The sequence below is a fragment of the Ursus americanus genome, chromosome 15, assembly GCF_024610735.1.
Source record: "Ursus americanus isolate L20-20 chromosome 15, mUrsAme1.1.p, whole genome shotgun sequence".
NCBI lineage: Eukaryota > Metazoa > Chordata > Mammalia > Carnivora > Ursidae > Ursus > Ursus americanus.
The window spans coordinates 40249130-40265560 of NC_142141.1; the positions used below are offsets into that span (position 1 = coordinate 40249130).

At 36.1% G+C, this 16431-nt stretch overlaps 1 protein-coding gene across 3 annotated transcripts in view; it reads left to right on the forward strand.

Annotated features, from left to right (window-relative positions):
• The window catches only part of ZFR (zinc finger RNA binding protein), an 81531-nt gene that overhangs the window by 24654 nt on the left and 40446 nt on the right, over window positions 1-16431 (forward strand). For all 3 annotated transcript variants that reach the window (XR_006777635.2, XM_045787195.2, XM_045787196.2), the window contains 6 exons: window positions 5984-6231; window positions 9657-9848; window positions 10566-10857; window positions 12696-12889; window positions 14601-14720; window positions 15940-16085. Coding sequence is in view for 2 of the 3 variants with exons in the window: in XM_045787195.2 (XP_045643151.1) it covers window positions 5984-6231; window positions 9657-9848; window positions 10566-10857; window positions 12696-12889; window positions 14601-14720; window positions 15940-16085 (1192 nt within the window). In the remaining variant the exon portion in view is untranslated. The remainder of the gene's footprint in view (window positions 1-5983; window positions 6232-9656; window positions 9849-10565; window positions 10858-12695; window positions 12890-14600; window positions 14721-15939; window positions 16086-16431) is intronic.

The window sequence follows — 16431 nt, forward strand, 5'->3', positions numbered from 1 at the left end:
TAAATATCCATAAGATTGTTATATAACATATGTCTCTTGGAAGGACAGAGTAGCTCTATTTTCCTTAAATAATCATGTTTATTTTATTATCTTATTAAGGAAATTATGTATTTCCTTAAATAATCATTATAGTAAGAGAAATATAATCACTAATACCTTACTATGTCCATTGCTTTTGCTAATTTCTAGCTAAGGTACTTTGCATTATTTCAGTGATTAAAATCACTTGTTGCTTTTTTGTAGACAGTGTAACCCTGTACTACTATATGGTTTTGTTCTGCATTTTATTTATCTCTCAGTACTTTGTCTTGTTCTGTGGAGGATTTAAGGCAATATCGGCAATTTTAATTCTTGATATCTTGCTGCACTTTGGGTGTTAAAAGGCTAAGTACTGAATTAAATTTTATTTTGTTTTTCAGAGTTTGTTTTGAGAGAGAGTGCAAGGGCACGTGCTTAAGCAGGGGAGGAGTGAGGGGCAGAGGGAGGAGGAGAGAGAATCTTAAGCGGGCCACACTCGCAGCACAGAGCCCAGTGCGGGGGTTGATCCCGTAACCCGGAGATAGCAACCTGAGCCAAAATCAAGAGTCAGACGCTTAATGGACTGAGCCACCCAGGCACCCTGTTTTTCAGAGATTTTTTTTTTTATTTCTTACACTAAATGCTTATGCTGGGTGCTAGGGATATGGTGGTGAATTAGGCATACAATGGAATATTTAGGAATAACAGTTTGTTGTGGCTGGAATACAGATATATGGGGTAAATATGAGGAGATAAGGTTGGAAATGTCAGTGTGAAGCGCCTTTCAGGCTCTGTTACAGTGTCTTTGTTTATCTTGTGGGCCAGAAGGGTGCCGAAAAGGAGCAGTGGGAACAGATTTATAAGTTAACTGTGACAACCATACAGAAGTGAATTGGGAGTGAGGAGAGGTTGTTATTCCTAGATCTGTCATTCGTGATTGCCCAGATATAACTTTTCTCCCCCTCTTTATCTCTGATTAGTTTTTATTTATACCTGATTAATCAATTATAACTGTAAATGTAATTACTTCAGTGAGACCTGACTGGACACATTTTTTTTTTTAATGTCCACATTCAACAAAATAAGGAGTACGATAGTATCCTTTCCTGTTATTGCTTCCATCTTATATGTTCTCCTCCCTCTCTTTTCTGTCTCTCTTCCATTGTCTCAGTTGCTTGAATATATCTTACACAGATGAAGTTATTTTTATTTACTGCTATATTATATCAGTAATACATCATTTAAAACTAGAGACTATAGATAAGAAAATATTAATTCACTGGAAATGTACCCCTAGGTACTAATTGCCATTAACATTTTGGTGCATGTTGTTCTCTAGTTTTATTCATGGGAATATATGTATGCAGTGTATACATTTTTTTTTTATAAAAATGAATCTGTCTGTGGGGCGCCTGGGTGGCACAGCAGTTGGGCATCTGCCTTCGGCTCAGGGCGTGATCCCGGTGTTATGGGATCGAGCCCCACATCAGGCTCCTCCGCTATGAGCCTGCTTCTTCCTCTCCCACTCCCTGTTCCTGTGTTCCCTCTCTTGCTGGCTGTCTCTCTCTCTGTCAAATAAATAAATAAAATCTTTTAAAAAATTTAAAAAAATCTGTCTAATGCATACCATTTTGGTAATTGCTTTTTTTTCTCGTTGTGACTGTTCTTTCATGTCACCAAATATAAGATACATCATTCTTTTGTTTTTCTGTAACTTTTTATTTAAGAAAATTTTAATTCTGCAGAAAATGTGAAAAAAATAGTGTAAAGTCTATATACCATTTACCTAGATTTACTGGTTATTAATATTTTATCATATTTGCTTTATCTCTTAAAACATTTCAAATGGGTCAGCATTATATTTTTAAGTCGCAGATGACCTGGTGCTTTGCCTAGAATTCTTCAGTCTATATTTCCTAAGAATATGGGCATTCTCTTACATAACCACATGCAAATATCATTAAAAGGAATTAAATGTGGATATTATCTAATTTCTTTAGTTGTCCACAAGTGTTTTTTATGGCTGAGCTTTCTAAAATGTTTGGTGTGTCTGTGCTTTGTTTTAAATTCAGGGTCTAATCAAGGATCGTGGGTTGTACTTGGTTGTCCTATCTTGTTAGTTTCAGTTTCCTTTTTATCTTGTCTCTCCTGACCTTGACATTTTTTAAGAGTTCAGGCCAGTTGTCCTGTAAAATATCCCACAATCTGGATTTATCTCCTTTCTTTATGCTTAGATTTTGGCAGTTTTTTAGTCAATAAAACTACCTAACTAAACTTCTGTGTTTCATCACATCAGGAGCACATAAGTAATGCTATAAAGTCCTTATTGATGATGCCAAGTATAATCACTAATTGAAGTGGTGACTACCAGATCTCTCCATTTTAAGGATACCTTTTCCCCTTTATAATTAACCAAGTAATCTATGGGCCTATTACCCAACTACTTTTCACTCTGTGGTGGTAGATCCTTTGAAAGTGTCTTAACAGAATCAAGTTCTACAGTGATGGATATAAAATCTTATTACATTGATTCTTAGCACTCTTCTCTAAGGAAGCATCCTCTCTCCTCTTCTTTTTTAGTATTACTATGGACTCATTCTTTTTGTTCAGTGTAGTATAGTCCATTACTCTCATTTTTCTTTTTGAGGCACATGTTTTCCCAGATTTGGCCAATGAGATTCTTTTCAAACTCGCTCCTGAGCCTTTTGGACTTGGCATCATTATTCTTTGAGCACTTTTTCCTTTTTTCCTTCCACAGTAAGTTATTACTGATATACTTCAAGCATTTCATGACCAAGACTCACAATCAGCCATTTCGCAGAGGAGCTGTGGTTTCTAATATGGTATTTAGAAGTCAGAATTTACGCTTAGAAATACATAGTTTTTAATGGCTGCATAATATTTTATTGTATGACTGTACTATATAGATTTTAAAGTTTCTTGGGATGCTAGGTTTCATATTAGGGAAGAACTAGAAACAACAGTGGGTAAAATAATCCTTGTATGAAAAGATTTGTGTATTTGCTAGTTGTTTCCCTAAGATAAATTCCTAGAAATTACCGTTATGTCAGAGGTTATGCACTTTAAAATATATGTGGTACATAATGTGAAATTGCCATCCAGAAAGATCATTATTAGGACTTCTGAGTTCTGTATGCACAATTTTATTAGGTCAGCTATTTTTTTCTTCTCATTAAGCTTAGTTCTAGAATCTTGGTGGTTCTAGAATCTTGCTAAATGGTGGTTTGTAACATGCTGAATTTACTACTGAAATGGTATGTTTTTGTTTCTGATATTGTGCATTTAAAAATTATATTTCAACTTAATATGTAACTTACTAATCAGTAAGCATTTTTAATAAAAGTACTTCTTTTTTTCCTAGAGGTGGAGGGAGAAGATGAGGGGGAGAGAGAATCCCAAGCAGGCTCTACTCCCCGCACATAGCCCAACATGGGGCTCAATCTCACAACGCTGAGATCATGACCTGAGCCTAAATCAGGAGTCGGATGCATAACCGACTGAGTCACCCAGACACTCCTAATAAAAGTACTTTTTTAAGTGAAACTGTTTCAGCCCTCAAAAACTGAGCTTTTATTTAGAGATGAAACCTTATATTTGTTTTCCCATAGTGCTTTTACAAGAAATGTACATTTGTTTGCTAATAGTCATAGGAGATTAAGTAGTAAGCTATATTTACACTCACCTTTTATTAGTTTTAGACTACAGATGTGCAAATGAAGGAGATTATTTTGTAAATATTAAGCTTAGCCTGCTGATTTTTGTAGTTTAAATAACTCAGTGTTGAAAGCACCTCACGATCTCTTAGCCTCAGTTTTCTCATCTGTCATGTAAGGATAATAATACTTGCCTTATAAATCTGTTTTGAGACTTTACTGTGTCTGGAACACTGCCTCTCATGCTGTGGATTCTCAATTGAGAAAAAAAAAAAACTAAAACTAAAATTCCTGGTCAGCTTTGTAGGATGTTATTGCCGTTATGCTACTTTTTATTTTCTTGATATATTAATTCATGAGGTTACATTTAAGTGGCATTTCTACAGTTTCTATACACAATAACTAGTCATTTGGGAAATGTCTATTTAAAAAATTTCATACGGGGCACCTGGGTGGCTCATTTGTTAAGCATCTGCCTTTGGCCCAGGGCATATTCCCAGGGTCCTGGTATCAAGCCCCGCATCAGGCTCCCTGCTCCGCTGGAAAGCCTGCTTCTTCCTCTCCCACTCCCCCTGTTTGTGTTCCCTCTCTCGTTGGCTGTCTCTCTCTCTCTGTCAAATAAATAAAATCTTAAAAAAAATTTTTATACAGAAATCATGGTCCTAGCCAGTTATAATTTAAAAATAGCTTTGTTAGTTTTAACTAGACAATTTATGATGTTTTAAAAGTGAAATTTAAACTGTACATATTTCTGCCTATAACTTTGAAGGCATTTGGTCTTCTGTCACATTTTTAAGTAACATAGGATATTGGTAGGACTGACCAGAAGAGTTTACTGATCTATAGTTTTTCCTTTGATCAGTTACATCAGTTGTTTTCTAGTTATTTTTTATCTGATCATATGATTATTATTGATATGCCTACCTGCTTCTTCTTACTTTTACTTTTACATGTTTTCTTCTCTTACCAAACTTTCTATCTTTATAAGCATTTGTATAATTTAATAGCCTGACATAAATGTCTAAGAAGGCTTTTCATGCAAATTACTTGATTGCACTGTTTTCTAGGTACTGCCAGTTTCAGATGCCTTTGATTCTCAGTTTCCATGCATCTTAAATCCTCACCTTTCCAATTCATGTCGTGTTTTCTTTCCTATGTGTGTAGATGCCTCAGAGCTAGCAGGTCATAAGTCTTTTCAACTTCACAGTCTGCATTTGAGAGACCAAAAAGTTCAGTTTTCCTTAAGTAGTTCTTATGTGCCATCCTGGCAACTAGGAATATTTTTCTTGAGCCTTACATGACTCTTTGCCCAGTTACTGCAATGTGATAAATAGGGAGTCCACCAAATTTCCAGAGATCTTAGTTTAGAAAGGGGTAAGTTTTCTAGTTTTGTGGTAGGCTTATAAATAAAATCAGCAACTTTGTCAAAATTTAAACTTCTGTAGACTTTTAAGTCTCTAAATCACTGAACATAAGCAACATGTATATGTTACGTCTGTGTCACTAACTAGTTTGGTGTGCTTGTTCATTAAAGACTTTGAACAGTGGAAATGGATAGAATCAGTCCATGCATTCAACCCGAAAATACAGTGCTCTTTTTCTTTTGGAGAATGAGAACCAGTATATTTGGTCCTTAATTCTAGAATTTTTTTAACTGTTGTCCTGTATATTCATCTGAACTCCAGCTCCATATCACAGACTTCTGCTAAGGTTTCTTCACCTTGCTTCTCCAAACCAGCTTCTGTCAGCTCCTTGCTTTTATCAGTTGCACAATCCATCAGTCAATCACTGGGATTGAGAATCCTGGTGTGTTTCCTCTTCCTTTAAATCTTCTATCCTCTTAGGCATCAGGCATTTAAAAATCTTACTTTAATGAGTTTCTTTTTCTCCTGTCTAGTATCCTAGTTCAGATTCTCCCTCAAATTCAGCCCTTCCCAAATTGTATGCAGAAGAATTCTTTTTGGGGAAATATTAACAGATTCTGTAACCACGTATGTTTATCACTCTGTCATATCCTACCAACTGAACTGTAAGCTTCTCAAAGTCAAGGACCAAATCTTATACTCTTTTATGCCTTTATAACACCTGCGATGTGTTGAGTTAAAAATTTGTTGATTGACTTAAAAGAGGGTAAATAAGATTTTTCCAGGTTTTGTGAGATATTCATTATTTGTAAATATGCACATGTAAACGTACCTTTACTAGCAGAATTTATTGAATTTAAATTCATAGCATTTAACTTGGCCTTTTGTAATTATGTAACATAATCTTTGTTTGATTTCATTTGTAAGGTACGTCTTATTCAGGTTATGAAGCAGCAGTGTATTCAGCTGCATCCTCCTACTACCAACAGCAGCAGCAGCAACAGAAGCAGGCAGCAGCGGCAGCAGCAGCGGCGGCGGCGACAGCTGCCTGGACAGGGACCACCTTTACTAAAAAAGCACCATTCCAAAATAAACAACTGAAACCAAAACAGCCTCCCAAACCGCCCCAGATTCACTATTGTGATGTTTGTAAGATCAGCTGTGCTGGACCACAGGTACTTACGTTGTATGTTTTACCACGAGCCTTTTAGTTATTTTTGATAGTCAAGTATGGTTGATATTCTAATTGTAATGTTTACAGAGAAGGTTTATGTTTTCTTTCCTGTTAGCTTTTAGCTAACACATACATAGTTCGTGAAGCAGTCTTTTTTTAAGAAGTACTTGTATTGAGACAAGAATTCTATTAAGAAAAACTTTTAAAATGATTATGTTAATGAAAAATGGGCAAATTATACTTTTTTCATGAAAGATATTTTGTTCTTTAAATAATATTTAAATTTAACTTAGAAGTTTTATATTCAAATTAATTGGGGTTGGGAGTAAGATTGACTTTTTATTTCTCTTATAGTGTCCACAGCTTGCTTTATAAAGCCTTTATACAAAATTCTTCAACTTAACACAGTTGCCTATTGATTTCCTTAGCTCTTCTTGGAGGTCCATTTTGAGTATATGAATAGAATGTTACAGCTGAGAAAGGATGACCATAGAGATAATTCAGTTTTACATACTTGAATTAAAGATGCGAGGACTTTGTCAAATGTGATATTTTTTGGAGCATATAAATAGCAGAAGAAATTGTCTTTCTGAAATATTAAAAATCCTTGAAATAAGTTCTTTTAACAGTCTGTAGTTTGCAGGATAACATTTCTTTTTTTTTTTTTTTTCCAGAATAACATTTCTATAATAAGGCTAACTTTTGTATATGCTTTATAGAATGTTACTTATTTCTGTGTAATTTCCTCTGTGAGGGAATAGAAACTTTGGGAACAAGAAAGATGTAAGGGGGCACCTGGGTGGCTCAGTCATTAAGCGTCTGCCTTCGGCTCAGGGCATGATCCCAGAGTCCTGGGATCGAGTCCCACATCAGGCTCCTCCGCTGGGAGTCTGCTTCTTCCTCTCCCACTCCCCGTGCCTGTGTTCCCTCTCTCGCTGGCTGTCTCTCTCTGTCAAATAAATAAATAATACCTTTAAAAAAAAAAAAAGAAAGATGTAGGGACATGTCTTTTTCAAAAATATCAACTAATGAAGCATGTAAAATATTTATTCCCTTTTTCCCCCAGGTTTTGTTTTTTTCCTGATTGTTACACCTTAAAATCTGTGATTTAGGCATGAGTGTTCGTAAAGTCTAATGTGTTCAACCCTTACCCTGACATTATTTGTTAATTTCTTTAGGAGTGACTTTTTAGATAAGAATTGACCAACAGTTTGGCTAATGAAAGGCATATTATTGGAAAGGAACAATCTTTGACTCTGCAGTAGTTTCTTTCAGTTACATTGTCTCTGGCCCACCTGTGTACATTCTTTAATATACTAGATTAGTACTATTTACTTTTTAATATTGATTTTTTAGATTATTTTCAGTTACCAGCATTCCCTGAGTTACACAAATTAGGAAATAATTGTGGAATATTTAGTACATGTGACTAGTTACATAAAACCTTCTCCCTGTTTTGAGTGTGATAAGAAATAGTCTCACTGTGATGGGGTCGGGGGAGAGGGAGCAGGTAGGGAATGTTGGCAGGGACCCAGGATTAAACATGGAATATATCCTACTCTGCGATGGCTATTGAGAGGGGATGATGCCATGAGTGGCAAATGTAGACCAAAGAGATGTGTTGAGTATCTGGTACCCATATAAAATGATAGAACATGGGTCTAGGATCATAGGTGAAAAGTAGCATTCAGAATGAGTATAGATGAGGCTGATTATTGGTTTGGAGTGTCTAGATCTTTATGAAAGAATAGGCCAGGGATGCTTAATGCAAATCAGAGGCAGTGCCTTAAGTGGCTAATGAGCCTTAGAGAAAAGCATCATTGATATTGTAAGTTAGAATCTAGATGTGGACCTAAGGGTGGGGGGAGAGTAAGGTTCAGGTTTAAGGGGCCATGGTCCCGGGGCGCCTGGGTGGCACAGCGGTTAAGCGTCTGCCTTCGGCTCAGGGCGTGATCCCGGCGTTCTGGGATCGAGTCCCACATCAGGCTCCTCCGCTATGAGCCTGCTTCTTCCTCTCCCACTCCCCCTGCTTGTGTTCCCTCTCTCGCTGGCTGTCTCTATCTCTGTCGAATAAATAAATAAAATCTTTAAAAAAAAAAAAAAAAGGGGCCATGGTCCCAGTCCTGGCTCTGTCACTGTGTGACTTTGGACAAGTTGGAGACCTTCACATCTTTGGGCTTTTGTTTCCTCACTTATTAAGTACTTGCCCTATATAATTGAGGTTCAGACTGCTTCATGGAGCTGCTTCAGGCCACTGTAGATAATGAGAGGAGGAGAATCAGATGACTGGGTTTTAGGTCTCCCTCTTTTGTTTCAAAAACAGAGCAACTTCCCCTACTTCTGCATAAGATTTCACTTGGAGAAAGCATTCTCTTGTTTAAAAATTAGAAAATCATTGTTTTAGGTAATCAGTAAAGTTCCATCCAGCTCTAAATTCTGTGATGAATATACAGTTTTATGCTAATGATACGTCTGTCTTAACAACTTTAAAAATAAAACATGAAAGAGGAAGTATTTGGCCCCACTCAAGAAAAAAGAAATAGCAGTCCTTATTAACCTCCTCATTTTAATAAATCTGCCTTCTTTAATCATCTGATTCCATACAGTTGTTTTGTTTTGTTCTTTTTAAGGATTTTATTTATTTACTTGACAGCACGCGAGCACAGAAGCAGGAGCAGCAGCAGGCGGAGGGAAAGGAAGAAGCAGGCTCCTCACTGAGCAGAGAGCCCTTCATGGGGCTCAATCCCAGGACCCTGGGATCATGACCTGAGCCGAAGGCAGACACTTAAACCAACTGAGCCACTCAGGCGCCCCCAGACAGTTTTTAATATACAATTTCACGATTTTATTGGCTAGTATTACAATAATATTGTTTTTCATTACAAATATATGTAATTTTGGCTGTTATATATATTTTAAATAAGCTTTTATTCAGGATGGCATGGGTTCTATATGAAAACACATTCTGGATTAGAAAAGTTAGTTTTATCAATAAATACGCCTGTTCGTAAAATGTCTTGTTACCGTTCAGTAACTTTTTTTGTGTGATATAGATACATTCACTCCCTCATCTTAATTCTACAATTAAATAATTTGTGGAATGGTCACTGTCCATCATTATACATAAGCAATAAAAGATTTAAATTCTTAAAACTGGAAGTGGTTACCTTATATTGTTAATATGGCTATATATGGAAGTCCTTTGTAAATCAAAGTGTTAGATAAAGGTATTCTTTGTAAGCAAAATACAGAGAACCACAGATATATCACATATATAAGAAATCCCACATGCTGTTGTTCAGTTGCTTTTACAGTTGTTTTAGTGCTCATTTTTAAATGAGTACTAGAGATTTGAGAATTGAATAATTTCAAATGATATAGATTGAAAATTAGCAAAACAACGTTTATCCTTTTTGTTTGAAACAGACTTATAAAGAACATTTAGAAGGACAGAAACATAAAAAAAAAGAAGCCGCATTGAAAGCCTCACAAAATACCAGCAGCAGCAACAACTCTACTCGTGGGACTCAAAATCAGCTACGTTGTGAGCTCTGCGATGTGTCTTGTACAGGAGCAGATGCATATGCTGCCCACATTCGTGGTGCTAAGCATCAGAAAGTAGGTGTTTTTTCCCACACACCCTTATGTCTTACTCTGTTTTCTTTTACTTTTTCAATGGAGGGTTTAAATATAGGTGGTTTTAAAACTTGAAAACTTTGAGTGCATTATAAGCCTTGTTTATATGCCATTATACATAAAGGTAACATCGAATAGTCATTGCTTAAAGAGGGAAGGATTGGAGACTTTTTTCTTTGAATTAAACGAGATCATTTATTCTTCCAGTTGGAAATTTGTTGTATGATTATTTTCCTCTTGTCATGCTTAAGTCTAGGTTGATATGTATGTAGCCAAGTTGATTTCATCTTTCTTTGCCTTTTTTTCCTCACCTCATGGTAAATGGAATATCGAAATCTGCTTCACGGAGATTGTTTTGAAAGTAATGAGTTTTGTGTATATACATATATAAATAAAAATAACAACAACGAAAAATACAGTTCAGATTTTCATTTTATAAAGTCTTTCATGCCAGCTCAGAGCAACCAAGGGTATTCACAGAATCATCAAAAAAGGGATGGATTTTGTTTAGTTTATGTTGTTTAAAGCAGAGAGTGTGTGTGTGTGTACATATATATAATTTTTTAAGGTTTTTATTTAAAGTAATAAAAAAATAAATATCCATTTCCTTGATTTCTAAAAACAAAAATAAACTCTTTTAGAAAAAGTTAAAAATCAATGCTTTTTGAGTTTCTTCACAAATGTGCTTTTATTTTGTAGGTGGTTAAATTACACACAAAACTTGGTAAACCCATTCCTTCAACAGAACCAAATGTCGTTAGCCAAGCTACTTCTTCAACAGCTGTGTCTGCTTCAAAACCGACTGCCTCTCCCTCAAGCATTGCAGCAAGCAATTGTACTGTGAATACTTCATCAATTGCAACTTCTTCAGTGAAAGGTCTTACAACTACAGGAAACTCGTCTCTTAATAGCACATCCAACACTAAAGTATCAGCAGTACCTACAAATATGGCTGCCAAGAAAACATCTACACCCAAAATAAACTTTGTTGGCAAGTACTGAAGATTCTCTTTCTCCTAACTGTCAAAGTGATGTTTCTCCTCCATTACAGGACTAACCCTTCTGTTTTATGCTCTTGTACCCATCTCCCTTCTTCTCTGGGATCTTACTTGATCATGTATCTGTTTTTTTCTCTTGAATTTTTAATCAGTCCTCCGTCTTCTAATGGTTTCTTCCTTCTTCCTTTTGGTCATATAGGTTTACCTGTGTCTTCCATAGTCTTTAAAAAAAAATAAAAGAACAAAAAATAAAAAACCAGACATTTTCTTATTACTATAATCCTCTCAAGCTACAGCCTAATTCTACTTTCTCTACTTCTGTACTTCTTATCCATTCCTCAGCCTGTTCCAGTGTTTCCACTCTACTCTTCTGAAACTACTTTCAGAGATCACCAAAGATCTAATTGCCAAATCCAGTAACCAGTTTTCAGTCTCACCCTGTTGACCTCTCTAACATTTGACACAGTTGACTGCTGTACCTTAAAGCGTAAAGTCTCTCTCATGTCTACCCACCCCATTCTCAGGTGTCTTATTGGTTTTCCTGCCTTCATATTCATTAAATGGTGATGCTCCTAAGATTCTGATTCTGGTTCTCATCTCACTCTCTTCACCCCGTATTTACAAGTGGTCTCATTTATTCCAGTGTGTATAACTTCAAAATCTCTTGGGCAAACTCAAAACCTCCCACCTTTTAGAGCTATATTGTAGGAATTACCTGGTCATTATCTGTATGGCTCTCTGGCCAACCAGTGTCTCATTCTGTCACAAGAGTGTCATGAAATAATCTTGTCAAATTGCTGCTTTTTTCACATGGAAAATTTTACTGACATTTCTACCTGTTTACTGTCTCCTTCGGTTATGTACATAGTCCTTTTGTTTTTGTCACTACAGTGTTTCTACAAAAAAAATTCCTGTTTTTCTTCATAGTTTTTGCCTTGTTTTTAGGTCTCCCAAGTCTCTTCCTCAGGGCTTTGTCTCTTATCACGGCCAGTTTCTTCAAGCTTATCAAAGTCATTTCATTAAAATACGTGTCAAATTGTGTTAGTCTCCTGCTGAAAAATTTTCAGTGGCCTTCTTGCATGTAGGAAAAACTGTATTCCTTATATGCCAGCTGAGGCCTTCATAGTCTGAATGTGTCATCATGTCTGCCTGCATAGTAATTGATGCTGATATCTTCCTTGAATTTACCATAGTCTTTTAAACTTCGTGTTCTTGTGTCTGGTATTCTATTTAGACATCATCTTCTTCTTTCTGCTGGGCCAAGTTCATACTTGTTACTCTTCTTTCAAAGCCCAGCTCAAGTGACACAACCTTAGTGAAGCCTTTGCTAACTGGATCCTGTTAGAGGGTAGAGGCTCCCCCCCTTCTTTTTTTAAAAACCGTTCCCACCACACTGTGTTCCTACTTACTGTGCACTTACCACATTGTATTATAATTATTTGTATCTTCCCTTAAATTGTTGGCATCTCAGAAGCAGCTACTGTATCTTATTCTTATATTACCAGGACTTGGGACATCGCCCAGTTCCTTGGGAGGGAGCTAGGGATACAAACAAGATTTGGGTTTAGACCCTACCTTTTTAGGTACTTGCTGTTACGAGAGTCATGGTGGGGACGGAGAGTATCTTTGGGTGCTGGAGAAGGGAAAAATGTACTTCATTAACAGGATAAAAAGGCCAAATGGTTGATGTGTTTTTCAAAATTCTGATGTATGTCAAGCAGGAGTTGGACTAATGGTGAAAAAATAACTTTATCTGAAATTTTTGTTGTATCAGATTATAAATTTACAAAAAGTAAATTAAAATTACTATAATTCTTTTATGCTTTTCTAGGGGGGAATAAGCTGCAGTCAACAGGAAATAAAACAGAAGACTTAAAAGGAACCGAATGTGTTAAAAGCACTCCTGTCACCTCTGTACAGATTCCAGAAGTAAAGCCAGACACTGTGTCAGAACCAGTCACACCTGCATCTCTTGCTGCTTTGCAGAGTGATGTGCAGCCAGTGGGCCATGATTATGTGGAGGAGGTACTGATTTGAGAATACCATCACTGTGAGATTAGTATAGGAAAGAAGTGTGTCACTTTGGGGGCGCCTGGGTGGCTCAGTCGGTTAAACGTCCGACTCTTGGTTTGAGCTCAGGTCATGGTCTCAGGGTTGTGAGATCGAGCCCAATGTCGGGCTCCATGCTGGGCGTGGAGCCTGCTTAAGATTCTCTCCCTCTGCACACACCTCTCCCCCCCAGAAGTGTCATTTTGTTGCAGGAATGCTTTATGCGTAAAATTAGATTTATTTATAAAGGAATATCACAGGTGTGAGATCAAGCCCCGTGGTGGGCTCCATGCTCAGCAGGGAGTCCACTTGAAGATTCTCTCCCTCTGCCACTCCCCCCAAATAAATATTTTTTTTTTTTAAAAGCATGCTCTTTAAGCTTGCCTAAGTGATGTCATAATTTTTTTTTTAACTTTTTTCCTACCAATACCATCACTGTGATATAAGGTAGTTTTCTGTTTGGTAGACATTCTTGTATCCTTCAAATAACCTGAATATAAAGAGCAAAAAAAAAAAATTGTGAGCCACAAAAGAATGACAGAGCCAATATTTCTTTCTGTACAATCATGTAGTTTCATGTGTAAATTAGAGTTGCTGATTTATCAGATTATGTTTATTTGATTTCTCAGGGTGGTTAGAAATCTTCCTGTTTTACAGGTAAACTCAGTAAATTGAGGAATGAGGGAACATTGGAGGGGCCTGATAAATATTTGCTGTTAGCAAAAAGCCCAGCATGGAGTGGTGTAGCACTACTCTTTACTTTCACTGTATCATAGAACATGCATAAGTTCTCTGAGTTTCAGTGGTCACATCTATAGAAGTTGGATATTTCCACAGTTGTGAAGATCAGATTAAATAAAGTACCTAAGACAGTGCCTACCATATAGATTTTTGGTAAATATTTCTTTGTTTTTTACTCCCGTCAAGAAAAATTACATATTATGTTGTCTTTGTTTACCAGATAGAAAACTGGGTTATATAGTTTATAAGTAGTTCACAATTTAAAAATTACAGGTCTTAAGAGTAAGGTGTGGTTATCTAAAGAAATGGACACAGCCAAGACACCGTAATATTTAATGGTATTGGTTAATTAAGTAATCCAAAACTTCAGAGAATTGCATTCAGAGCCAATCTTTAAAGCTTTCACAAATAATTTGAACCTAGTATCCATTATAGATGTCTTAATAACCCTGTACTTCTCTTCCTAAGTGGTTGTGCATTTAGAAAAAATTGACATTGATTTTCCATAGTTACATGTATAAAATCTTGAGCTTTGTAGAAACTCGTATACCAGAATAATGTTTTTAATCAGCTTATTTCCATCTCCAAGAGCAGTACCTAGCCAGTAGCCGGTATTTACTATTTACTAGAGAATTTGTTAGAGAACTGTTACCCAATTGCATTTAAATCTAAATGTTTACACATAGATAAAGGTATTGAAATTAAAGTTAATATCAAAAGCAAATACATGCAAATACACATCTTGCATGCTGCAGTTAAGAATTTTAACATTTAGTTCATTTCTCCAGATTATCGTTTTAAAAAATTACAGATAACTGTCTCATTTTTCCCCCACTTCAAACTATTTGTTTACATTTATTCATCACAGAATCTGTGAGGGTCTGTGAATGAAATCTTCAACTATATTTTGTTAATGATTCTTGAATTCTTTTTTCCCGTTGTCAAGGTACGAAATGATGAGGGAAAAGTAATTCGATTCCACTGTAAATTATGCGAGTGCAGTTTTAACGATCCCAATGCTAAGGAGATGCACTTAAAAGGGCGAAGACACAGACTTCAGTATAAAGTGAGTAAAATTTCAACTGTCAGGGTGGTTCAGTCAGTTAAATGTTCGACCCTTGAGTTCAGCTCAGGTCATGATCTCAGGGTTGTGGGATAAGCACCACGTCAGGCATGGAGCCTGCTTAAGGGTCTCTTTCCCTCTACCCCTCCCCCACTAAAAAATTGTTCAACTGTCTTTTTTTTATTTTTTATTTTTTTAACACAGCTTGGAACATTCTCCATAAAAAACAAAACACTAAACAGAACTCAGTTCATGAACTCCATTCTAACATTAGCATGTCATGTCTCACTTAGATTCAGATGTTTGGTTTTTAATTGATTAGTTTGTTATACTTAGTTAAGAACAGTGTATCCATATTTCATCATTTTTAGTGACTGTAACATTGCTTGGATAAAGTAATTGTGTATATATAGATAATTGCTTCACATAAAGTACTTTGAAAGAAGTATTAGGTCTCCATTTATTTACCTTCTTTGTCTTGGTAGAATTCCCACTAAAATGAATTATAATATGAATTCTTCATTAAAAACACTTCAGATGTTAAATCCAAATGATTTACTTATTTAAAGTTTTTAATTAGGGGCGCCTGGGTGGCTCAGTCATTAAGTGTCTGCCTTCAGCCCAGGTCATAATCGCAGGGTTCTGGGATTGAACCCCACATCGGGCTCCCTGCTCAGCGGGAAGCCTGCTTCTCCCTCTCCCACTCCCCCTGCTGGTGTTCCCTCCCTCGCTGTGTCTGTCACTGTCCAATTAAAAAAAAGACAAAAAAACTTAAAAGTTTTTAATTAGCCTAGACTAATGCACTAGATTCATGTTTTCCCTTCTAAACAAAGAGGTAGTGAAAATTAAAAGTCTGTTTTTTAACCCCCATAGGCAGGCATTTAGGGTCATCTACTTATAAACAAATAAAGGAAAATTAACTATCCATTAGTTCCCTAAGGATTTCTTCTATTGGTTAACACTAAGTTATGTACTTTTTACATACTATGTATGTCATCGTAAACTTTGACAATTAAGAATTTGGGGGGTGGGAGGGGAAAAGGATGTTTATTAATATTCTGAATCTTTTCTCTAATACAACTTATTTTACTGATCTTACTCTTACAATAAGAAAATTTGCAACTGAAAGCCTCTATGATGAAAGAAAATGGAGGTTGTATGATTTAATAGTATGTGTAGATTATTAGAGGGCCTGCTAATTTTTAAGTGTCTGTGTTAACAGAAAAAAGTAAATCCAGATTTGCAAGTAGAAGTAAAGCCCAGTATTCGAGCCAGAAAGATTCAAGAAGAGAAAATGAGGAAGCAAATGCAGAAAGAAGAGTATTGGCGAAGGCGAGAAGAGGAAGAACGCTGGAGAATGGAAATGAGGTAATATCTTTAACTGTTAGTAGCATGATAGAAAGTGGTTCAGCCTTTCTAAAAAACTTATTCTGAGTATGTGACGCCCATTCAGAGCAATCCAGATTTATTTAATGCACTTTAATTTTCACTTTTCAGGAAGATCCTAGGTACAGGAAAGAAATACATTAAAATTAAGTTATTGGCTATTCTAGTACTTGACTGTGGCCTTGTTATTAGGAATTATGTGTAAGTGGTATCTTATATATGTTAAATATATGAAGAAATAGTTGAATTATATATATGGATAGTTTTGGGTTTTTTTGTTTTGTTTTAAACACTACTACACCCAGTGTGGGGCTTGAACTCAAAAACC